The following is a 24,350-nucleotide window of genomic DNA, read 5'->3' as shown; positions in this document are numbered from 1 at the left end:
TTGCTAGCAGCAATTATTGCTCAAACTTATATTTTCTCCCCAAAATATTTGTGCATTTATTTTTACTACATTAGTGCTACCTATGCATTCATACAAATGCATATGATGTGCTTAAATAGGCTGATATAATAATGATAACATGAGCATTGGTCAATTTAAATTAAATTTAAATATATCAAGTACATTTTGTGACAAATTAACAAATCTGTGAATTTAATATTATAGTTTCTTAATATTTCTGGGCAATAAATTATTGAACGATGGACTTTTATTAGTGATCTGCGGTCAACGGAAACGGAAGTTGGTCCTTCAGCATAATAAACACGTAAGTAGGTATTCACACTGTAGTTCCTACAGGAAGCGCACAATGTAGTTTCTGATTGAAAACGGATTAGTTCGCTAAGAAAGTTGTTTTCGCGTTCGGGGACAATCGACGCGTCATTGTTTCAGTTCGTTTTAAATAAGTAAATGTGCTTCCATTGATTTAGTGTAACATTGTATCACGAAAGCCTTCAACATTCGAATGTTTTCAAGGTTTTATTTTCTTGGATAGTGTTGACAATGTTGTGCTTCTCATGATTTTTGAAGGCATAAAGAAGCTGCAGACCTATTTGCTATGACTAACGTACACAATACCATAATGCACATGTAAGAATCACTGTCAGCCTGACTGTATTCTTCAGCACTGCTGCCACTTCTGTTGCTCCATCCATCACAGAAATTAGACATGGCTCATGATTTCCTCCCAGGCATGGAGAGCTCTGCTATCTCTGTCCTGAAGAGAGCTGTGGAGCTCGATCATAGCTCACGCTTTCAGGAGGCTCTGGTGTGCTACCAGGAAGGGATCCAGCTCCTGTTGGATGCCCTCAAAGGTATGGAAATGGTAAATGTTCTCTTTTGCTGATGGATTTAAATGTTACTCTGAATATAATAAATGTTTTCCTAGCTGTTAAAGATGACTCAAAGAAGATCCACTACAGAGAGAAGATCAAGGGCTACATGGACCGAGCGGAACAGATCAAAGACCATGCAAACAAACTGAAAGAGGGTAAATAAAGTGGTTTAAACCAGGAATTTTAAACTGGGCTCCGGGGACCACCAGGGTGTCATAATAGAGTGCTAGTGTCAGTGTTAGTAAAAGTTACTTTTAAAAGTAATGCGTTACAATATTGCATGGGGACATGAGAGGTGTCCGTCAATAAACTGGAAAACAAAGTAACTTGATTTACTTGTTTGAAAGGGTAACAGATATTCTGTTGTAAATGTAAAAAAAAAAAAAATACTTTACTAGTTACTTGGGGGAAAAGTAATCTGATTACATCTCGTGTAATCAACACTAGGGTAGTCTCGCGTAGCCAGACCTTCAGACTGACGTCAGAAGGTTTGGACTCCATAAAGTGGTGTATGGCGTCACTTTGTAGGCCGACCGGCAGTTATCATCACGGTGGTTCCCCCAGCATAAACTCAATAGAATTTTCCCACAGGCTTTTGGATTATCGCTAAAAACAAGCTCTGTGATTAACAAAAGTTTATGGTACTTGCACATTTTGTCTATCACGATAATTATCACAGATGAACACAACTTTTATAAATTTTGAATTCTGAATCCAGTCGCTAAAGGTAGGCTATAAGTGAACTACACCACGGTACCACAAATTCAACATCATCGCTAAGCTTCCGCCAACTCTTTTAGTTTTTATCTAAAAACATTTTCCAGAACATTTGAGTTAGAATAGTTTATAAGAGCACAGATATTAGCTAAATGAGCCTGTAAAGTTTACCTGTTCAGCGTGATGACGTTAAATCTCTTCGACAGCCTCTAGTCCCATTTAGCCACTTGTTAGCAACTGCCTTTTTCAAGACACGTAAAAGCTTCAAAAAATCATGAGTGGGGTAATATTGATGTACTTTGTCGCAGAATAAAACGTGAAAGTGTCTTGAGCTTGTGTTCACCACAGACCTTATTTCAGCCATTTAACCAAAACCCCATTTAAAAAAACCTGCTAAAGGTAGCTAAAATGCTAACTTGCTTCCCTGTTTTGGCCTACAAGGTGATGTCATACCTGCACCACACTATAGCAGCCTTCATTGGCCAAAGACCCCCCAGAGGCCATCTGACTGACATGTAAAGCAACCATTCACAGTTAGTTTTGTGGCGCGTCATGTTCAGGGGCATAAAAATGTAACGTCAATGTTCCTACAATAGCAGACCGTCGTAAAAGTCTTGGATGTATTTTGTGAACTTCATATACTTCACATACTTTTATTCTTCCATGAGGGGTTTTGTTTCCAGGTGGACCGTTAAAAAACGTAAAACATATTTCTCCTGGAAAATCCTGTAGAATCAGATCAAATGGTGACTTTGAAACTCCAGAAAAAAGTAAATATAAAAACTGTAAAGTTGAAATAAAATTAATATAAAAACAGTGTAAAAAAAATTTTGTCTGTGGAAAAGTTTTAGAAAAACAGTGTAAAAATATGTATAAAAATAAAAACATTTGATTAAAATAAATAAATAATACCATTTTAATTTAAATAATTTGATGCCAAAAAAAATTCTTTTTCACAGTATAAATTGGGTGTCGAAATTATATAGCTGCCTTTTACATTTTAGAGTGTGGATGATCATATTTGGGGCTCTAATTGATTGAAACCCCCTGGTTTAATTAATTTTCCTCATTGTCATCTCATCTGTCAGAGGGCAAATACCATGAGCAGATAAAGATAGCTGACGGTTCCACTGGTTTCAGCTATGAATCCCTCTTTAAACCATACATCAGAGATGGACTGACTGAAGTCTGGGTGGAGGACCCCTATGTACGGCATGTCCATCAGGTAGAGACCACAGCGATGCTCCTAGATTCAGGATTCAGTCAGTAAAATTCTGAGGTACTAAATAACTGTATTACAGATTGAAACGCATTACAAATATTTTGCTTTGCAGTTCTATAATTTTCTTCGTTTCTGTGAAATGCTGCTGAAATCTCCATGTCAAGTTAAGACGATTCACCTTCTGACCTCACTGGATGAGGTAAAGTTTTATCATTTTGTTCATCAGTGGTATAAGTTGACATACATTGGCTTAATCATGTGTTTTTTTTAAAGGACCGCTCCGCTCCGCAAACCAGTGCCCTGGCAGAAATAAAGCAGTCGCTACAGTGTCAAAATATCTGTCTAGATATTCAGTACTCATCTACTATTCATGACAGGGAGATCAGGTACATCATTCTCATTGACTGTATATCACAGTAAACACACTGGGACATAATGTCTTATCATTGTCTATATAATGTATATATTAATTTTGTTTCCTCAGGTTTAATAATGGTTGGATAATTAAGATCGGCAGGGGACTCGACTATTTCAAGAAACCTAAGGTAACATCTAAATGAAACTGCTATAATCTGGTTTATTAAGCATTTATATCTCTGAAATGTTCTCTATGTGTGAGTGCTTGCATAATAGATTTATAAAAATGTTTTTTTTTTTTTTTTTTTTAAGGGTCGCTTCTCTGTAGGATACTGTGATTATGATTTGAGAGAGTGTCATGAGACCACTGTGGACGTTTTTCATACTAAACACACTAAGAAGACTTCATCTTAAAAAGCTTGCCTCTAAAACTTCTCCACTGTCTGCCATATTTATGGGACTTTATTTCAAAAGCAGTCCTCACACACATACCTGCACGACTGGAAATGTGCCTTTCGATCCCATTTTGAGCTTTTTAATTATGCGGAAGAACTGTTTTTATTGTCTTTTTTTATGATGTGCTGATATGTATTGCAGGGGAATATACAGAGGCTCCTGAGACCTACTTGCTTCATTGCTTTATTCTGGTGTTTTTAAATATTCTACACACTGATATTGGTGTTTATTATCTGGTGCCTCTGTAATTATGGTAAAAAAAACAAAGTTCAGTTGTAAATAAGTTAGTACTGTGTAAAATATGTTCGTCACCTCACCAGTATGTGCCCTAAATTAAAATGTTTTGTTAAAGGCCATTGTTTTTACTGACTATGCTGATTTCGATTAAATATATATTCTGTACAACAGCAGCGCCATCCTGTGTTTAATGGGTGAACTTTCAGTCATCCTGTAAAAGCGAATGATATGCGTGATATTTCACCTTGTGCTCAACGTCATGTATCTTGATATGACGTTGTTTTCCCTCCACCGGCTCAGTTAAAGAGCAAGTGAATGCCAGATCACATCAACCTCACTTTCTCCATGATTTACATCAGCATGTGAGTTTACGCTACTATATTCATATTTGTATTAAGTTTTAGGACAGTAATGTCAGTTGTCGTGTTTATTTTGAGTTTAGATTGTGTTATAGTGGTTACTGTAAGTTTTTTTATTGAAACTTAATATCTACTATTGTGACGTGCACACTAATTTTACAAACGATAACCTACTGTATTTTATGTTTTTTTTTTATATCTGTTTTAAGTCATATTTATATTGGATATTCAAACTATAAACGCATTGCTGTTTGTGAAGGGAGACGGACTGTTGTTGACTGATGATGTTGATTTTAATAACTGTAAATCAAAAGCAGAAGGTGTTGTATTTGTTTGCTTGACATGTTTGCCTGAGATGCTTCTTTTGCCTGTTATATTCGAATCCATTAGTTGCAATGAAACACGCATGAATTCCCTGCAGGAGGAGATTAAATCTATAATCGCCCTTAATCTCGACTCTATATGTGCTCCTCATCTCGGTTCATCAAAAATATAGAGCGTTGTCTCTAAATGACACTATTCACCTCTCATTGGTACAGACTGGAGGGATGATGATCAGGATGGGTGAATCTCATGAAACGCATCCACATCCAGAACATAATAATCATTTAAAAAATAATTAAACTTAAATTTAAAAGTTTTTGTTGTGTTTTAGTGATGAATTTAGTTGTTTATAAAAAAAAATATATATGTAAACTCTTCTAGCTTTTTATTATTATTTTTCTTTGGAAAGTCATGTGCTTAATTGTCATAAAATTGTCACACTGCTACTAATCTTATTAGTGGTAAAAAAAATATAACTTCTCTTGATTTTGATGTGAAATTTATGACCATTGACATGTTCTTCAGAGGTTTTGTGAGATTAACCCTGATGATGATGATGATGATGATGATGATGATAATGATGCTGATTTGACTACATACCGCATATGTAAATTATATTATAGATATAAAAAACAACAACTTAAAATTATTTGGGACAATTTTTTGTCACAATGAAAAGTGTAAATGGAACATTTAAACAAGACAACAATATAATATTCAAAATGTTAACGAAATATAAAATCAATATTTTGACCAACAAAACAATAATATCATTTATAATTAATAAATTGCATTAAATTACAAAATTAAAGACACATGACAACTTGCCCTGACATTCATAAAAACAAATACCCTAAAATCTCCCTCCTGACTCTGTTGTCTGAATGCTAGTGTGAATTCAGTTCACTTACCCAACTGCTATTACAAAAACATGAATATTTTGTATTTTTATTTAGTCTGAATTCACTAAATATTTTAGAGATAGGAGTTTGAAACCAACATTCAAAACCACTGCTGGAGGAAACAAGCATTTGTGTGACTGACTCAAAACCTTATATACAGGTGCTGGTCATATAATTAGAATATCATAAAAAAGTTGATTTATTTCAAGAATTCAACTTAACGGGTGAAACTAATATATTATATAGACTCATTACATACAAAGTGAGATATTTGATGATTATGGCTTACAGCTTATGAAACCCACAAAATCAAAATCCCAGAAAATTAGTATATTACATGAAATCACAATGTAATTACACAGGAATACCATGGTCATTGCACCAGGTTTTGGTTCTTTTGGCAGTGTGGGCAGATGCAAATCCTGCTGGAAAATTAAGGAAGCATGAAGTGCACTGAAAATGTCCTGGTAGACGGATGCGTTGACTGTGGATTTAATAAAGCACAGTGGACCAAAGTCCTCTTTTCTGATGACAGTAAATTTTGCATCTCATTTGGAAACCAAGGTCCCAGAGTCTGGAGGAAGAATGGAGAGGCACACAATCCAAGATGCTTGAAGTCCAGTGTGAAGTTTCTACAGTCTGTGTTGGTTTGGGGAGCCATGTCATCGGCTGGAGTTGGTCCACTGTGCTGTTCACTCAACGCAGCCGTCTACCAGGACATTTTCAGAGCACTTCCTGCTTCCTTCAGTAGACAAGCTTTATGGAGATGTTTCCTTAATTTTCCAGCAGGATTTGCACCTGCCTACACTGCCAAAAGACCCAAAACCTGGTTCAATGACCATGGTATTCCTGTGTAATTACGGTGTGATTTCATGTAATATTCTAATTTTCTGGGATTTTGATTTGTGGGTTTCATAAGCTGTAAGCCATAATCATCAAAATTATGACAAATAAAGGCTTGAAATATCTCACTTTGCATTTAATGAGTCTATATAATATATTAGTTTCAACCGTTAAGTTGAATTCTTGAAATAAATCAACTTTTTGATGATATTCTAATTATATGACCAGCACCTGTGTATATATATATATATATAATGCACACACACGTAAAATGAGGCATGTGCACTAACCAGTGTGCAATGTGCTTTAATTATACAAATATGTTCAAAGTATATGTTATTATATAATATTTGCAGCATAGACCACCCTGCTGATGAAGATGAAATAAAAAAGGAAAATATAAATCTTGGCCAGGACTCCCTGGAAGAAGAGATTTCTTTTAATCTCAATGGGATCTTCTTGGAAAAATAAAGGATAATACAATAAAATAAAAATGCATACTGGCTATAAATGTCTGAAACAATTTAGCATACAACGGTAATATATTGCCTTGTCCTGCAATCATTGGAGGAAATTAATTGGCGCAGTAGTAAAATGTTCATTGGAAGATTTACATAAAATGAGACATATGTGCAGATTACTTTTGCACCCTTCTCAATATGCACGTCTGAATATAAAAATGTAAATTGACAGATGGATTATATTAAAGGCCAGACGCAATGTAGGCTGTCTGAAAGTCACCCAGATGCTGAGCTGACTTTTGTCCAGTAGGAGAAAAGGAGAGGGATTTGTGGCCAACTCTGGATCCTGACACAGATTTATCCCTGTATCTGGGGCAAAGCTGCTCTGTGTTTTGCAGAGTGCCGGATACAAAACGTTCAATCCTCAGAGATAATGGGTAGTTAAATGAGAGTGTCACAATTTTTAGGGTTAAAAAGTCAATGATGGAGACGTGTATGCGTATGAGAACAATGGGCCGAGTACTTTTTTTTTTTTTTTTTTGACAGCCAATTGTCTGCCATTTCTTTATCTCACCTTTTAAACGTTTCAAATAGGCTGTAGCCTACTTTCACGGTCACTTATAGTAACACGCAGGAGGGAGTTGAGAGCTCCTGTCGTTGTCTACACAGTCTGCACAAAATTAAGCTCATCATCTGCTTAACTCCATCACCTGTACAATTTAAACATGCGTATGATCTCAGCATTACAGATTAGTTCAGATGCTGATAGATTTGTTTAAGCAGTGGTTCTCAACTGACTATTCTACCCTGATAAATATTATTAATAAAAATGCACTAACCACGTATAGTTAGGACAGCAAAATAAATAGGCTTACATTTTAAAAGGAAGGATATAATGCTTTCCTTATCTAATTGTTGATGTCAAATTCATCTGTCTCAAGTAATGCTTATACATACAATATTTTGCCCCATATTTATTCCATGTGTTGCATTTACATTACCGTGCAAAACTTGAGGGGTTGGTAAGATTTTTTTTAATTGTTTTTGGAGAAAGTCTCTTATGCAAGGCAGCATTTATTAGAAGAAATTAACTGTTTTTCCTGTATTTTGATCAATTCTAATATATCTTAGAATGTAATTTATTCCTGTTATGGCAAAGCTAAATTTTCAGCATCTTTACTCCGGTCTTCAGTCACATGACCCATCAGAAATCATTCTAATATGCTGATCTGGTGCTTAAGAAATAATGCTTACTGTTATTATCAATTTGAAAACAGTTGTGCTGCTTAATATTTTTGTGGAAACTGTGATACATTTTTGCACGATTCTTTTTAAAAGAACTTTATTTATTTGAAATGGGAATCTTTCGTAACATTAGGCTTTTTTTTACTGTCACGTACTGTCATCAATTTAATGCGAAGGGATTCATTTCTTAAAATAATTGACCTCATACATTCAATTGTATTTTATACAGTATAAGCAAACAAATGATATGGTAGTGTATATATATAAACTACCATATCAATGTTTTGCTTAGCAACCTTTAACTGGAACGTGACATTGTTTAAATGATTTGCATACAAAAACTGAACTACTCTGACGTGTTGATGCAAATGAATGACATAGCTAGATGACAGATGTCCGTTGTCTTAGTGATATTTTCAACAGTCTCTTATCATTTACAAACACAACAGGTATATCAGACGTGATGCTCTGGCTACCTGCAGTAGGCCTTGACTGACTGTTCATTTTTGACCAAATACCTTATGCTTATTCTATCAGCACACACACACTCTCTCTCTCTCTTGCTGGTGTAGTGCTGGTGGTGTGTTATATTGTCTTCATCGGCTCTGCATTCGGCACACTCTCGCTGCTCCAAAAGCTTTTTAATGTTTTGTAAAGAGCTTAAGCGTGTATTGGAAATGTAACGGTTCGACAGTCAGTGTGTGTCCAACTCCTTACTAACAAACATCGATGCTACCTCTTCCTTGCTTTCTCTTCTGCCAGTTCCTATCTGGATTTTGCTCTTGCTCCAAGTTCCTTCATCTCCCTGCATGTTTGTGATTCGGGAAGAACTGTCATGGATGTAAGGACATGTGTTTCCGTTAAAAACAAGAACAAAAGCTAAATAACACAGAAAAGAGGAAAAAGAAGGATTCTCGCTAACAAAGTAAGTATTTTTTCTTGCTTAATATTATTTGAAGTATTATGCTTTGCTGTCTAGGGCAATTACAGTATATCATCGTTCTATTATCGTCTATTTTATCATTATTCTGAATATAAAATGAAGTACCTTAAACAGTAAAGTCAATCATTACTATTAATGTACTATAATTTTAAAAGTCAACTGTGTAATTACAAATGCAATTACATAAATTAATTACAGCTGTAATTACATGCAGGTATTTTCAAAATATAAGTACAATGTAAAAACATGTATGTACACAATAAGTCCATTGTATCACATTATTAATTTCAATGTCATAGTACTTAAAGCCACAATATAAAGTGGGACCATTTATTCTTAAAGAAGTTAATATTATTATTCAGCAAGGGTGCATTACATTGATCAAAAGTGACAGTAAATACATTTCTTTTGGACTCTCTATTTATCAATGAATCCTGGGGATGGAAAATGTATCCACAGAAATATTAACTGTCTTCAACATTGATAATTAGAAATGTTTCTAAAGCACCAGATAAGCATATTCCAATGATTTTTGTGACATGTGACACTGAAGACTGGAGTAATGATGCTGAAAATTCAGCTTTCCAATAACAGAAATAAATTACCTTTTAAAAAGTATTATAATTGAAAACAGTAATTTTAAATTTGCAAACATTTCAACCAATGTAACAAGGTTAGTTTTTGGTCCCCTGTTTTTCTATTACTGTGAACAGTTTATGATTATTCTGTAGTTGTAGGATTAGTGTTCAGGGAAATCTTACAGTGATCTCTTTGAAATGTCTTCCAGCAAATATTATCTTCATATTCCATGTGATCTGTGTCTGATGCTAATTTTTGATAAGGCAATGACTGCTTCCACTAAGGAAAAATGGCACATGTTGACAAGCTGTTACATTTTATTTAATTTTTACAACATTTTATTTTTAATTTTTACAATTTTATTTTATCCACTGCATAGTGTGCATTGTTTTTTTCCCCCAAAGGTTTTTAAGAAAATCCCTTAACCACAGAAGAACTTAATCCTGTGTACCCAAACATGAAGACTATTTGGACTTATTTTAACTAGGGATGCACGATATATCGGCCACCATATCGTTATTGCCCGATATATGTTCATATTTAATGTTATAATTATCGGCCTGATAAGAAAATGTGGCTGATATATTAAAGTCGATAAATAATTATTTCTTTCAGCTAAGACACTTCAGGTGTACGCTGTTCACCATGATGGTTTTGAATAGCTTGAAATATGATTGTAATCACCTAGAAAATACAGTTCAGTGCAACATGTGCAGCGCAGGTCTGTCAAATAGGCTACATGAAATTATAATGAAACCTTGTGTTTGGAACATGGCTTTTAATGGTGAAACTTTTGTTTTTGTAATCAAACTCTCAAAATGTGTATAAAATCATATCAAAAATATCAGTTATCGGATTTTCAATTATAAAGAATTACTGGTTATCGCATCTGCCAAAATGTTCTTATCGGTGAATCCCTAATTTTAACAATTGATCACATAGGCTACTGTACATACTGAGTTTTTTTTTTTTTCACAATAGACAACAGCTGTCTATAAAAGGGAAGGACTCGGTGGACTTTGCATGTTTTTTTTTTTCTGTTGGTGCATATCTGCATTATCAAGGCATGGTCAGTGATAAGAAAGGTTTGTTGTCATAATAAAGGATACGGACGCACATAAGAGTGAAATAAGCGTGACGCACATTGTCCAAAATAAGGACACAGTCTCACACATTTCAGTTAATTTCCATGTGATCAAGACAACTGGTTCCTGGAGGAACTCAGAAGGGTTGGAAACCTTTTTGACATGAAGTGACTGTTTTAATTTTTCTTGTCCGTGCTGCACGGTTCAGTAAAGTAGCACGCTTTCTAAATAAAAATGACTGTTTGACATTTAGGAAAGATTACCACTAACTAAATAATATTCATTTAGCTTAAGTCCTAAAGGTAGCGCACATGCCTAAGGTTACTGACCACTGACTTAAAGCAGTATACTTTTAAAAATGTTTTATGTGATTCATTATACATGTACTGTTCAATAGTATATACTGTCACATGATCCTTCAGAAATTATTCTAACATGCTGATTTGCTGCTGAAGAAACATTATTATTTATTTTAAAAGCAGATGTGCTGCTTAATATTTTTGTATAAACCATGATACATGATTTCAGGATACCTAGAATAGAAAGCCCAAAAGAACAGACTTTATTTGAAATAGAAATGATCTGTAACATTATAAATGTCTTTACTGTGACTTTTGATCAATTTAATGAATCCTTGCTGTTTTACTAATTTCTTTAAAAAAAAATTCTTAATGATCCCCAACTTAAAGTAACATACATAATTGTCGGTATAGTGCAGATGAAAGCACTAGTCTGGTAACATGGAAAATATGACCGCAAAAGAAACCTTTGGTCTCTGTTGGGTTGAGAAAAGCATTCTCTTATCAGATTCATATCGCTGGCAGAGAGAATTTAGCCACATTGCCACATCAGAGATATAACATTTCTCAAGTATTTTGCATTTCAATAGATCACTCTTCTGCTGTTCTCATTTGAAGAACAACACTCTTAGTTTGTTGTGAATTTAAGAAAAACAGTTAATAGTTAATAAGTATTAAACTGTAATTTTCTATTCTTTTACCATTCTAGACTAGGACATTTCCTTTGACAATTCCGCTGACGATTTCCCAACCCCTCCTGTATTTCTTTTTCACTCCTCCTCATTCTATCTTCTATCTGATTTTTGTGTAACTGTCCTCATTAACAGCTGTACCGGTAAAGATGAATGTTCCAGAGGCTTCAGGAGACCCAGAGGGAGAAGGGCGTGATGACTTAACAGGTCAGAAGACTGTTCTAAAAAAGAATAAATCAATATATGTTTGTCTCTTTTATTTCACTGAGTTTACTGTAATAAAGAAAATAAGCTAAAGGGATGATATGTTTGATGTTTAGGAAGGAAAAAGTCTAGGTTAAAGTCTATTAAGTCACGTCTGTTTGGGAAGATAATGAGGAAAGAGGAAGACGGTGGTATGAAGCAGAGTCAGTCTGAAAGTGATATCACATGGGGTGTGGAAGATTCAGAGTAAGTGCTCACACTGATTGTCAGCATGGTATGAACACTCACACATGCATGGTGTCACTTTGAAACCACTTAAAGCTCAGCGTGATTTGATGATCCCTTGTGTGCTTATTTTATCAATTGTGCATTTGTAGTGTACTTCAAATCTTAAAAGTATGTTTTTAAAAAACTGTTTTTGCAGATAATAGAATATTAATTAAATAAAAGGCCTCTTAAGTGTACTTTAAGATGGTTGACTGTTTTTTTTGTTGTTGACTGCACTTTTAAAAGTTTAACTTTAAAATGCATTTTAAATCATGGTTTACTACTCTTTTGTTGTGCTTTAAAAAAGTACACTTATTTTTATGTTCACTAACATGCTAACACACATGTGATGTACTTTATTTACTTTAACTGTTGTTTTTTATTTGATATTACAATCAAAGTTAATATATTTGAAATGCACTTAATTGCATCATTCATCATAACAAATGTGTAATTATAAATGTATTTAAATAAATGACATACAAATTGGTGAAAATTGTGATTTAATATAAATTTAAACTACAGTACATTTTCATTTATTTCCAATTAACATGAAATTAAGTGCCAAAAAACATTACATTCAGTTCCTACTTAAGCATATTCTTTTAAAATGATATTATTTCCCCAATAAGTACCTCTCTGCTTCTTACATCTTTTCTTCAAAGCTGCTCCCAAGGCATGCTGGGATCCCGGGCATTTTCACATGACAGCATTTTTCAGGCAGAGCACAGTCCTTCAGACACTGAACCGCTGAGAATTCTGTCTCAAGAGAACATTCATGGCAATATTCGAGTTCTTCGGGTGAGTAAACACAAAACTCTGTAACATTTGTTCAAGCTTAATTATTGCACACTTTATAAACACACATCAATGTGATTAAAAGTGTTTCAAATAGTTTTTATTAATTTATGAACACAATGAAGTTGAAAGGTCATTTTTTCGGTTGATCAGATGAAACTCCAGCAGCAGAAGCTGCATTTAGGCCCTCCCTCCCTTCTGTTGCCCATTAAACGTCGTGAAGACTTAGGTGGAAGTTCAGAAGATGACGGCCTTCCTCGTAGCCCCCCTGAAGTGTCCCGTGGTGAAGGACTGTACATCAGCATATCAAACAAGGTGCTTGTACTATAATATAGCAGCAGTATCCATATCTTTATTGTGACGTAGTGTATTGTAATGTATGTATGTGTGTAAATGGTTATAAATCTGCATAGCTTTGGCCTTTCAGACTAAACAATCATTGATCAGACATCTGCATAAGTTTGTGATTAAACCTGTTATCCATTTTGTGTGGATACCAGTTCTTGTCCTCATTCCAGTCGAAATATGATGTAAACCTCCATGTCATATTGTTTGCATTTTTATAGCCCTTGGCATTTCACCTCTTTGTTGACATTATGCCTGTCTTTCATACATCTATATCATGGCCTAAATGTGAATGATTTATTTGGTCTAAAACACTGTCTAATGTCCCTTTTAATTGTGTGCTTCTCTTCCCCTTTCAGGCCTCTTCACAGCCTCTCTCTCCTCGTCCTATCAGCCCAGCACCTGCACCCCTTTCCCCACTTGCCCCTGGCTCAGGGGTAGACTTCAGCACCCCTCCACAGTTCACTTCCCTGCTGGACAACTCTGCTGCCCGTCACCGTATGTCCCTCAAACCTAAGAAACAAAGGGCCAGTGCCAAGAACAAGAGGCTAATCACTTCAGTGAGTATTTTCATGGCCCTTTCTAAACCAATTATCTATTTCTATAAAGCGTTGCTGCAGTGATGATGTATTTTTGCAGGCATCACCCTGGTTCACTTGACAAAAACCCAACTGGATTTTTGTAGAAAATAAGCTCTGTGACCAACAAAGGTCTATGATTCTCACACATTTGTTTCATAACGATAATCTTCACAAATGAACACCACTTTTACACCTCTGAAAAAGCTAAAGTTAGGAAATAAACGAACTACACCACTGTCACACGACTAAGCTTCATACAAGTCTTTCGATCATTATTTAAAAAGTTGTAACGTTTTAGATAAAATAGTTTACAACTAGGTGGTAAAAGCCATCACAACGTTTAATGTCCCCGACAACCTGTTTAACTTTACATTAGCCACTTGTTAGCAACCGCATTCTTTGAGACATTCTTTGAAAACTTCACGACTGTATTACTGATGTATTTTTTGTCAGAGCATAAAACTTGATCATACCACAAGCTTGTGTTAAACACAGACCTTTTCTAAAAACCCATTGTCTTCAGGATGATGGAACCATTGGTGCAAAAATGCTATCTTATTTCCGAGTTTTACAACTTATTCCTGCAGCACTAATAGGTTTTGAAAAAAAAAAAAATGAAATTTTCATCTATTTTTCTTTCCCATATAACATTTTGTATTTAATAGATTTTCCTAAAGATATGTATCAATTGTTTCCTCTCACTATGTATTTCCAATGCAGACTGGAAGCAGAGCACGATCTGAGAGTTTGAACAATCTGGACTGTTCGTTGACTATGAGGGAGGAAGAGGAAGGGCTGGCTTTCGTAAAAGAGATACCTCGAGCTCGCTCTTATTCCTCTCAGGTCTTGCGCCCAGGGGAGAGGTTTACGGCTTCACAAATCAAGAGTTTTCCAGTTTCACCTTTAATGTCTCTGCAGACTGCTGGAGATAGTAGACAAGTTTCTGCTGAGCCTGAGCTTGAGATCCTGTCCACATCACCTCCGAGTCCTAGCCTAAGAGATATGACTCCAGTTGAGTCACCAGTAGCCAAACTGCCAATCCCAGTGGTGCCACTTGATAGAAAGGGAAAGGGAGAAGTAAGTGAGATGCTCAATAGCTCCAAACCTCTCAAGAACAGCCAAAGTAACCTTGTGTCAACTGTAAGCCCAACTGTAAGACCAAATATGAGTACAACACCAGAACCGAGTCTTGTGAAAGGTGAGACGTCTAATGCTATGCTAATACAAAACAAGATGGACACATTGAGCAAATATAGTGTTCAGAATGCAGTAAATATAGAAAATCGTCTGGCCTCTACTTATGCTCTAGGCAACGTGTTTTGTGAAGTAAATCTGAGACCATCATCTTTGAGGCGAACTGTACCATCTATAGACGAAAAACAAGAGTCCAAGACTCTTCAGCCGGTCAGCACAGTGTCGGCTGTTAGTCAGGAAGATCACTCTCAAACAGAATCCATAAAGCGCCAGAGAACTGTGTCTGGATCATTCCTCTTCAATGTCTCCTCAGACAAGAATCAAGAGCGGCCGAGGACTGCAAGCTTCACTGGAGTAGTTAGGCAAGCTGGACTGAAAAAAGAAGCTACCGAACCTACTAAACCTTCTTTAAATTTCAAGATAGAGCGGCAGGAGGGTTCACAAGTTGAGAAAACAATAAAAGACCCATGTGCTAACTTGCCACCAGCATCAAAGAAGGAAGACAAAACTGACTTTGATCCAGTGATACCAATAAAAGAAGATAGTCAGGACAAACATATACAGGAGATTGGTGTAGAGGCTACTGAGGAAGAAGTACAGGAGTTGGCAAAAGAGGCATTTGAGGATGTGATGGAAGACATGACGACGGGAATAGAGAGAGAGACTACAAATGCATTTGGAGTGAAGCTTCGCTCTACCTCTCTTTCACTGAAATTTCGTTTGGACAAAGCTCAATCAGAAGACAAGGCAAAATGCCACAGTGTTGAAGTCAGTTTCCTGACTCCACCTCTGGCCTCACAGTCTGATTCAACCAGCTACATACAAGCTGAAGATCAACACACCAGCCCGGGGTCTATAAGACTCCATTCTAAACTCAAAGATCCTTCTCTCCGAACCGATGAGTCCTCAACCTCAGTTCAGTCCTCCAGTTCACCACCCAAGGGTTTCTGTAGAGACAACGAGAGAGCTGGCTTTCTCAGACATACTGGTGAGTTTCTTTTTGTAGTTTCCCATGGTGCTTGAAGATTAATCCTCTGAACTACTAAGTTTGCAATTACGACACATGTGAACACTTACATATCTGATGAGGATGATGTTCCAGGTCATACGAGGAAACAGTCTGTGTGCTTGTCTGAGTCAAAGCATTTAGAAAGCTGCTTTGTTCAAATGTTTAACTGTGCCCATCTGACTCTGTCTGTAATTACACTGATAGTGGTTACTCAACTGAGTAAACAAATGGCAGATTGTGCTCATACATCTATGTTCAAGTTATACCTCTTCTGATCAAACTGACAAACGACTTTACTAAATCATAAAACCAATAAAGTCTTTATTATCTTTATTCCTTATTAATGAATAGTCAATTTTAGTATTATTTAAATAGATTAGCGATAAGCAGAACAGTGAGTAGTGATACATGATTATTACAAAAATAACTAGGGAATCGTAAAGAATTTAAGGATTCTGGTTTCTTAATGCTTCATTACAATCCAGTCATTGTCCTAAACTATAAAGATTGTGGTAACATATTTAATTTTGTAAATATTTTGGAAAATAACTTACAGGATGTATAATTTGAATCATTAACTACTCTTAGTACAATAAGTAACTGCACTGATTTAATCGGAAGCTGTGTTTTTGATACACTGAAACATATCAGCTCATAAGAGTTCTTATTTTTGCAGTCAGGCTACACTAATGGTCACATCAATGGAAGCAGATATGTGTGAAAACCATTTATGGAACCTAATGTTGTTGGATATAGTATTTTTTTAAGTCGGCATGAAATGGGAATTATAATAGAGTGGTGCAGGTATGACGTTACTTTGTAGGCCAACCGGCAGTTAGCATCACACTGGTTCCCTGGACGAAAACCAAATAGGATTTGGATCATCGCTAAAAACAAGCTCTGTGATCAACAAAATGTTATGATACTTGCACGTTTTTTCCATCAAGATCATTTACACAGATGAACTTTTATGAATTTTGAAGCCTAAATGCAGTCAAAAACTACCCCACGGTCGCATGAATTCAATGTCACCATCACTAAGCTTCCGGCAACTATTTCGTTCTTTATCTAAAAACATTTTCCCAGAATGTTGGACTTTGAATAGTTTATAAGAGCACAATTATAATAAGCCTAATGAGCCTGTAAAAGTGGACTGAGTTTACCTGTTCAGTGTAATGATGTTTAATGTCCCCAACAGCCTCTGTAGTCCCATTTAGCCACTTGTAAGCAACCCCCTTTTTCAAGACACGTAACAGCTTAAAAAAATCTCGAGTGGGGTAATATTGATGTATTTTATGTCGTAGAATAAAACGTGAAAGTGTCTTGAGCTTGTGTTCACCACAGACCTTATTTCAGCCATTTAACCAAAACCCCATTAAAAAAAAACACTGACTTCAGGATGATGGAACCGGAAGTGCTAAAATGCTAACTCGCAATGCTAACATTTTGGCCTACAAAGTGATGTCATACCTGCACCACTCTATAGTCTTTTCTCACCTTGTGTGTATTCAAATTAAAGAATTTAAAAAAAAAAACCATTGGTTCCAACCCTAAACAAAGTGTTTGAATTCTAGAATCAGAATCTTTTGAATCATAAGTTGTGTCCCAAATTGAATATACTATGCACTATATAATCATCTGTCTAGTGTATACATTTTATAAGGATTATTTTGTCATCCAACATCAGAGTCTTATATTTCCTCCCCCCTCCGCTATTTAAGGAAGTCTGAGAGTTGAGAACATGAAGTGTCATTCTTCCACACTCGAATTGGGATGCACCTATAGAATCTTTAGCTTTGTTTGAGAGTCTTACCTAATTTCACATTCACCCATGTTACCCATTTTGGTTAGATCACCTCTTTCCATGTAAATGGGAGGTTTCGACTGAAATAAGCTGCATGGTATTCTGATAAATAGATATTCTTATGTCTTTTCAGAACCTCCTCAGCCCTTACCATCAGCCAGCAAAGACACTAACATTGTACCTTCACCTCCGAAAGAAGGTACAGACCTGCCTCGAGAAGAGACTACAGCAGTGTCCTCTCAGGAGAACACACCAACATCTACAGCTTCAGAGGTGTCCTGGATGGAGATGGCCAGAGAGAAGACCAGAAGTCTGCAACAGCTTTTTACCAGTAGACTGCCTGAGTTTCCTAGCTTGCAATCACGACCAACAACCTTGACCACAACACAACCAGAAATGCAAACATCCACTTCACAAGCCAATCCAAGAATCACTCAGAACATTACACGCCAGCCGACAGCTACACGCCAGCCGACAGCTACACAACCTCCTTTGAGACCTACAGAAACAAAACAACTGCAATCTGCACAGCCATCTGGAAGATCCACACAATCTACCACACAGTTCACTCCAATGCAACCTCAGACTACAGCATCAACAAGCCAAACATCAGCGAATTCAACTCAGACAACCACTAGTCAATCTCAAACAGAAAGTACCAGAGAAGTACAGTTTCAGTCCAAAACTCAAATTTGTAATTCAACAACAAAACCAGCTCAGTCTACAGTTACATGTACATCAAACGTACAATCCACCACTCAAGCAGTACTCACGGCATGTGCACAAGCATGTGCACCACAGTCATCACCACTGCGAGCAGCATCACAGACCTCCACACAAACTACACTGCATCCCACACCTCCCCCAGGTTACCCACATTTGTCGTCAAGCCCAAAGTTAACATCCCACCTAGTCTACCAACAGTCTGCCAATACTGTGTCAAAGGATCAGCCTCAGAATGAGGGGGGAGAGCCCACCGTAATCTCAGGGAAAGCTGACAGGGCGTCTGTGCCTCAAGGCAAGGGGACCGGGCTCGAGGATGGCAGACCAGTGTGGGCAGCAGGATTAGGAAACAAGACCTCACTGGTGCAGCGCTGGGAGACTCAAACAACTGTTGCAACAAAGGTATCATACAGTATTAAGCAGTCTCCAAACACACTCGATTTCTTCAGTCATATAGAAAGCAGAGAGTAAACACTTACTACAAGAAAAAAAATAAACTCTTAAAAAAGATTCAATCATGTACATTGGATTCACATGATGGAAACATGTTATCTCTACTCACATTCTTCAAGTAAGGTAAATCAACTTGATTGAATAAGTGTCTAAAATGACCTAATTTATTATTAATAATGCACACCTTATCTATTATTAGCAATAAAACATGTAATTATCATGGGCGCAAAAAAAAGACATTTAACTGAAAAAAATTAAGAAAAAAACCCCTCATGGTGTCACTAGAGTTTTATCACTTGGACATTTCTCACGTAAGCGGTATTGTATCTTACTCTTATGCTAGAAACGAATAAAAAATAACGGCAGCAACAACAAAGACCCCCCCCCCCCCCACCCTTAAAAATTATTATTTGTTTATTATTTGACTTGAGACTGCAGGCGTGGACACAAGCTTGCACTGTAGCATCAGTAGAGGGCCTACTGTGTAGAATGTGTAAGGTTGTTCTCAGTTTGCATCCAAGGAATAGTTCACTAGAGGCAAAACCTGTGGTGGCATTAGGTGTGATAATTCAGCAAGAAATCTTACACAGAATTGTTCCAGGGCTTACCCTCCAAGCTTGCCGTTTAAAAACAATATTTCAGGACATAGTTCATGTGCTTCACAGCCTCATTAGCTTGAGGAAAGTAGAGGGAGGCACGAACATGTTTTATATTCCTGTTTGCAAGAAAATAATCAACAAAGGCAAGGGATGTAAATTGTACACCATTGTCAGTCACAATATCCATAGGGTTGCCAAAATGGCTTAATGTTATGGCAAGAAAGTCAGTGACAGAATCAGTAATTACATTGCTGGTAAACGCTATTTCTGACCACTTGCTGTAATAGTCAACTAAAGTGAGTGTATACCTGCAATCCCAGGTCCCTAACTCGAATAGGCCGACAATGTCTAGTCCATGGAGCAGCAAAAAGAAGTGGTATGGGCTGAAGGGGAGAGGCGGATGTGTTTTGGCACTTTTTTCGTGGCTTTGGCAAAGCTGGCATGAGGAAATTGCAGACTTGGATGAGTGGTCCGTGCCAGGCAACCAATACAAGTCACAAAGATGCTGCTTGGTCCAGACGATGCTCTGGTGAACCTGATGAGTTAATTAATTAATTAGGGCCCCATACAGGGAAATGGGCACCACCAAGCAGTATAGATCTCTAAAACCAGGTTGTCTGGTACTGCAAGTTCATCCCTGACATATGAAGCCAGCTCAGATGGAAGGTTTTTCTTGTTTTTAGGCCAGCCTGTAAGTAGTTGCTACCATAGTGCTCTTAGTTCAGGGCAAGCAGCACGTTCTTCGGAAAACTCCTCCAATGACAGAGCAAAGGGTTCAGCAGAAAGTAGTGCCACCATATCAGGTTTGATGGCAGAATCAGAACCCTCACAGGCGGGCAAGGGTAGGTGTGTGAGGGAGTCTGCTGTGACATTTTCAGATCCTGGTGTGTACAACACTTCATAGTTGAAGCAGAGCAGGCGTGTGAACCATGGCCCTGTCCCAAATGGCACTCTAATATGCACTTTTGATCTTGTGGACTTACAATGGCTGTCGTGTTCGCGTATCCGTAAAGTATACGAGTCCATAGGATGTCCCATTTGTCATTTTAGGTTTCAGAACTTCTTCCCCACAGTCAAAGCAGCATAACGTCGCGAAAGTGCGGACTCATAGGAAGACCGCAAGTGTTTAGGGTGCCATTTGGGACAGGGCCCATCTCATAATGCACATTCCAGCACGGCCCTTACCTTTAGATACCAACAGAGTAGTTTGCGCTTGATGGTCCGTAAGATGGGTGAACCTACGGCATCATCAAAAAGTTTGCCACTGCTCCACAGCCCAGATGTAGGCCGGAGTTTCTTTCTCTACGATGGCATACTTCCGCTCTGCTGCTGTGAGAGAGCTGGGTGGAAATGCTATAGTACCTCAAAACCCTTAGGCCGTGTGTCCACCGAAGCGTTTTTTCACGAAGCTGGCGTATATTTCCAATTGTTTTCAATGGGAGCGCCGCGTTTTTTAAACGCCATGAGCGTAACGAGGCGCTGAGCGTGTATTTAACGCTCAAGCGCTGAGCGTGTATTTAACGCTCTAGCGTTGAGCATTCTGTGTTTTTTACTGGTCGCCGAGAGTTGAAAAATGTTCAACTTTGGGTAAAACGTTGCGCTCATCACTGTCACTTTTTGCACAGCCATCCAATCACAGTGGAGGAGGGGCGGGACAAATACCACACTGACCAACTGTCACAACATTCTTTCTGTACAACGACATCAACCAGCAGAGCTAACCGAACAAAATGGATGAAAAATAATTTTTTAGTATGAAACAAATTTTCTACGAAATCAGTTACAAGTAAACTGTGCTGCGGATATTCTGAATCATAGCAACGAATTGTCTCAACTGAAAAAACGCAGGGCTGCCAAAACGCTCTCAAGCGCCCAGAGCTAGGCGTTTTCAGCAGAGCGTCCAGTGTTTTCAGCCGGCTAAAAACGCTTTGGTGGACACACACAGCCCCTATTCCATAGTCCGAGGAATCACAGGTTACTAAAGTTGTGCCAGATCAAAGATTGCCAGAGCTGGGTTGTTCACAATGAGCTACTGGAGGAGGGGCGGGACAAATACCACACTGACCAACTGTCACAACATTCTTTCTGTACAACGACATCAACCAGCAGAGCTAACCGAACAAAATGGATGAAAAATAATTTTTTAGTATGAAACAAATTTTCTACGAAATCAGTTACAAGTAAACTGTGCTGCGGATATTCTGAATCATAGCAACGAATTGTCTCAACTGAAAAAACGCAGGGCTGCCAAAACGCTCTCAAGCGCCCAGAGCTAGGCGTTTTCAGCAGAGCGTCCAGTGTTTTCAGCCGGCTAAAAACGCTTTGGTGGACACACACAGCCCCTATTCCATAGTCCGAGGAATCACAGGTTACTAAAGTTGTGCCAGATCAAAGATTGCCAGAGCTGGGTTGTTCACAATGAGCTACTTCAATTTCTCAAAGCTTTGTTGTGCATCCTCAGTCAAGTCACAAAGATGACTTTGACTTTCACGTCCCCCGCGAAATCTATGCCCATGCCTTTAACCTTCTTCCCAACTCTAAGCTTTTACTACTGACCCCTATAGTGGCCAAAGCAGATTAAGCTAACATAACAGACGTTTGATCTTTAATTATTCATATAAAATTATACATTTTTAATTAAAAAAAATGAAAGGACTCACAATGCAGTTGTGTATATTCTGTTTCGTGAATAGTTTCAGATTTCCCTTTTACTTATTTCGATAGACGGGTGAGCAGAAACCCACATCAGAGTCCCGAAGCCCATCTCAATCAACAATTCCCCTCAGGCCGATATCAAAAGTCTCCGGTACAAGCACAGGATTCGAACCAAGTATGCCAATGCGTAAGTGCGGGATATAATATGAGTTTTACATGATTGCTACAATTGAATTCAGTTATATGCTCATACTTGGTGTTGATATTTCTAGAAGCATCAGTCTCTTCTGTTCCCATGAGGCAAACAGACAGAGATGATAAATGGCAGCAGAAACCAGTGCCACAATCATCATCCCCTTCATCGTCACCATCATCATCTCCTCTGCAGTCTGTTCGTGACAGTGCTCAACCATCCTGGATGGAGCTGGCCAAGAGGAAATCCATGGCATGGAGTGATAAGACTATGGACTAAAAAAAACATTATAAAAACATGGAGGAAGAGTTTACAAGTGCAAGGTTGAGTCTGTGTACACAGTTGAAAAGCAGGATCTGAGGACATTTTCATACTGAAATTGAATCCAAAGAATTGTACTCAAGTTATTGGTTTGTTGATGTTAAAGCACTGTGGTCTTGATGAACCACTATTGATTTTGTAAATTCTTAAGGGAAATTGAGCATTCAGCAGTCATTCATTTTAATACTGTTTGCCTTCTAAAACCTTCTCTTGTGAGCTACTTGCATTCTCTCCATGTGAAGTATGAATGTATGCACAGAAAATAGGTATTAACATTTTGGTAATGAAACAAAATAAAAGGGAGAAGTATACTGTGAGCTACTGTATGAAGCCACATTCTCTTGCAACACTGGTAAACAGCACAACAGAACACAGTGAAAGTAGATCAGCCGTGGTCAGAGGGAATGAGAAAAACAAATTCAGGTTCAGACTCAAGTAAAAGCACATGTACAACTATAGAATTGTCTCCCATGTGATATGTTGCTCTTTGTTTCTCAGGTTTAACTATTGTTTTATTGTGAAAATTTTGTTTGAGTATTAATTTATTGATTATTTCCTTTTCAATTACACATTTTATTTATTTCCATGAATTCCATCCAATTATTTGTATATGTATTGTGACATTGTATCACCTTTTAATTTTCGGACACCTTTTAGATGTCTGTTCTTTTATGTTAAATGTTAAATTATGTGGCTGTGAAGAATAAATCAAATTACTTCGAGCTTGCTTTTGAAAATACCATCTAAACTTCTTAGGCCAATAGATTCAACGTACTATAGTGACTTGTGATTTGTAATGTATCATAAAATCTATATAAACACAACAAAATAAATATTGTTTAAAAATAAAAATGAATATTGCATCTACTTTAAGAGACATTTCAGTTTTTTTTATAATTACCACTTTTAAAATGGCAAATTATGGATACCATGGTCATTTTTTTGTATTGATTGAATACATTCAATACAAAAAGAATAGATTTTTAAAAATTCTATATATTTAGTGATGTCAATATTGACTTTTATACCAAATATAAAATGTATATAAAAATATGCCACATTACCAACATAATAACACAGTTGGAATGACAAATTACCAAATTATGTATACCGGTACTTTTTGTATTGAAAGAATACAATCGAAAATTAATTATTTGTTTCCTTTTTTGGTTCTATATTTGTTTTTGTTTTTTTGTGTAATTAACATTGACTTTTATGCTGATTTAAAAAAAAAAAATGGAATATAACAAAATTTTGGATAGACTGCATTTGGAAACGATAATATATAGTGCTGGTCAGAATTATTTACCCCGTTGGTAAATCTGATCAAAGATGCCTGTAAAAAATAAATTTGCGTTGTTAATCCTTTTGATATTTTATTTAAAAAAATTATAAAAATCTAACCTTTCATTGAAGTAAAAGAATTGAAAGTGGGATATTTCATACAGGTACAGGTGTAAAATTAAATACTCTGCTGTATCTTTAATGTGGTGGGCCTAATTTTCTGCTTAAGGTCCTGGACATCTTGTTCAGACACATGGAATCTTGGATTTGATCAAATACCAACAGATAAAAAATCAAAACCTGACA

General features: G+C 36.9%; 2 protein-coding genes across 6 annotated transcripts; both read left to right on the top strand.

The window, feature by feature from the left end:
* The first annotated feature begins 306 nt into the window (after positions 1-306).
* mitd1 (MIT, microtubule interacting and transport, domain containing 1) lies at positions 307-4,052 on the top strand. 3 transcript variants are annotated; one of them, XM_077217110.1, is made up of 8 exons: positions 307-325; positions 750-872; positions 947-1,048; positions 2,699-2,835; positions 2,945-3,031; positions 3,106-3,218; positions 3,317-3,377; positions 3,502-4,052. In XM_077217110.1, the coding sequence occupies exons 2-8, from the start codon at positions 752-754 to the stop codon at positions 3,601-3,603; spliced, it is 723 nt and encodes a 240-aa protein (XP_077073225.1). In that variant the 5' UTR covers positions 307-325; positions 750-751; the 3' UTR covers positions 3,604-4,052. The 3 variants fall into 3 exon arrangements, with proteins under 3 accessions (XP_077073225.1, XP_077073223.1, XP_077073224.1); XM_077217109.1 differs by lacking the exon at positions 307-325 and adding an exon at positions 566-648; XM_077217108.1 differs by lacking the exon at positions 307-325 and having other exon boundaries at positions 336-872.
* An 87-nt stretch (positions 4,053-4,139) lies between these two features.
* Positions 4,140-23,627, top strand: cracdla (cracd like a). 3 transcript variants are annotated; one of them, XM_077217105.1, is made up of 11 exons: positions 4,140-4,244; positions 8,779-8,941; positions 11,750-11,821; positions 11,935-12,064; positions 12,751-12,886; positions 13,037-13,198; positions 13,588-13,788; positions 14,530-15,991; positions 17,950-18,941; positions 22,316-22,433; positions 22,519-23,627. In XM_077217105.1, exons 3-11 carry the CDS (start codon positions 11,764-11,766, stop codon positions 22,716-22,718), a joined length of 3,459 nt encoding a protein of 1,152 aa, XP_077073220.1. In that variant the 5' UTR covers positions 4,140-4,244; positions 8,779-8,941; positions 11,750-11,763; the 3' UTR covers positions 22,719-23,627. The 3 variants fall into 3 exon arrangements, with proteins under 3 accessions (XP_077073220.1, XP_077073221.1, XP_077073222.1); XM_077217106.1 differs by lacking the exons at positions 4,140-4,244; positions 8,779-8,941 and having other exon boundaries at positions 11,738-11,821; XM_077217107.1 differs by lacking the exons at positions 4,140-4,244; positions 8,779-8,941 and having other exon boundaries at positions 11,738-11,821; positions 22,316-22,397; positions 22,519-22,852.
* The last annotated feature ends 723 nt before the right edge of the window (positions 23,628-24,350 follow it).

This window comes from Siphateles boraxobius, unplaced genomic scaffold (genome assembly GCF_051911475.1).
Source record: "Siphateles boraxobius isolate OS27281-9 unplaced genomic scaffold, OSU_SipBor_1 7, whole genome shotgun sequence".
Taxonomy (NCBI): Eukaryota; Metazoa; Chordata; class Actinopteri; order Cypriniformes; family Leuciscidae; genus Siphateles; species Siphateles boraxobius.
Note: the sequence above shows the minus strand (reverse complement) of the source record. Positions and strands in the feature narration are given on the sequence as shown.

What these genes read in the sequence shown, in the direction of transcription:
- mitd1 (XM_077217108.1), top strand. Translation starts at nt 728, where the DNA reads ATGGCTCATGATTTCCTCCCAGGCATGGAGAGCTCTGCTATCTCTGTC. An exon ending in CCTGTTGGATGCCCTCAAAG is followed by an intron (nt 873 to 946) that starts GTATGGAAATGG and finishes ATGTTTTCCTAG; the next exon opens with CTGTTAAAGATGACTCAAAG. An exon ending in ACTATTTCAAGAAACCTAAG is followed by an intron (nt 3,378 to 3,501) that starts GTAACATCTAAA and finishes TTTTTTTTTAAG; the next exon opens with GGTCGCTTCTCTGTAGGATA.
- cracdla (XM_077217105.1), top strand. Translation starts at nt 11,764, where the DNA reads ATGAATGTTCCAGAGGCTTCAGGAGACCCAGAGGGAGAAGGGCGTGAT. An exon ending in AGGGCGTGATGACTTAACAG is followed by an intron (nt 11,822 to 11,934) that starts GTCAGAAGACTG and finishes TTTGATGTTTAG; the next exon opens with GAAGGAAAAAGTCTAGGTTA. An exon ending in ACATCAGCATATCAAACAAG is followed by an intron (nt 13,199 to 13,587) that starts GTGCTTGTACTA and finishes TTCCCCTTTCAG; the next exon opens with GCCTCTTCACAGCCTCTCTC.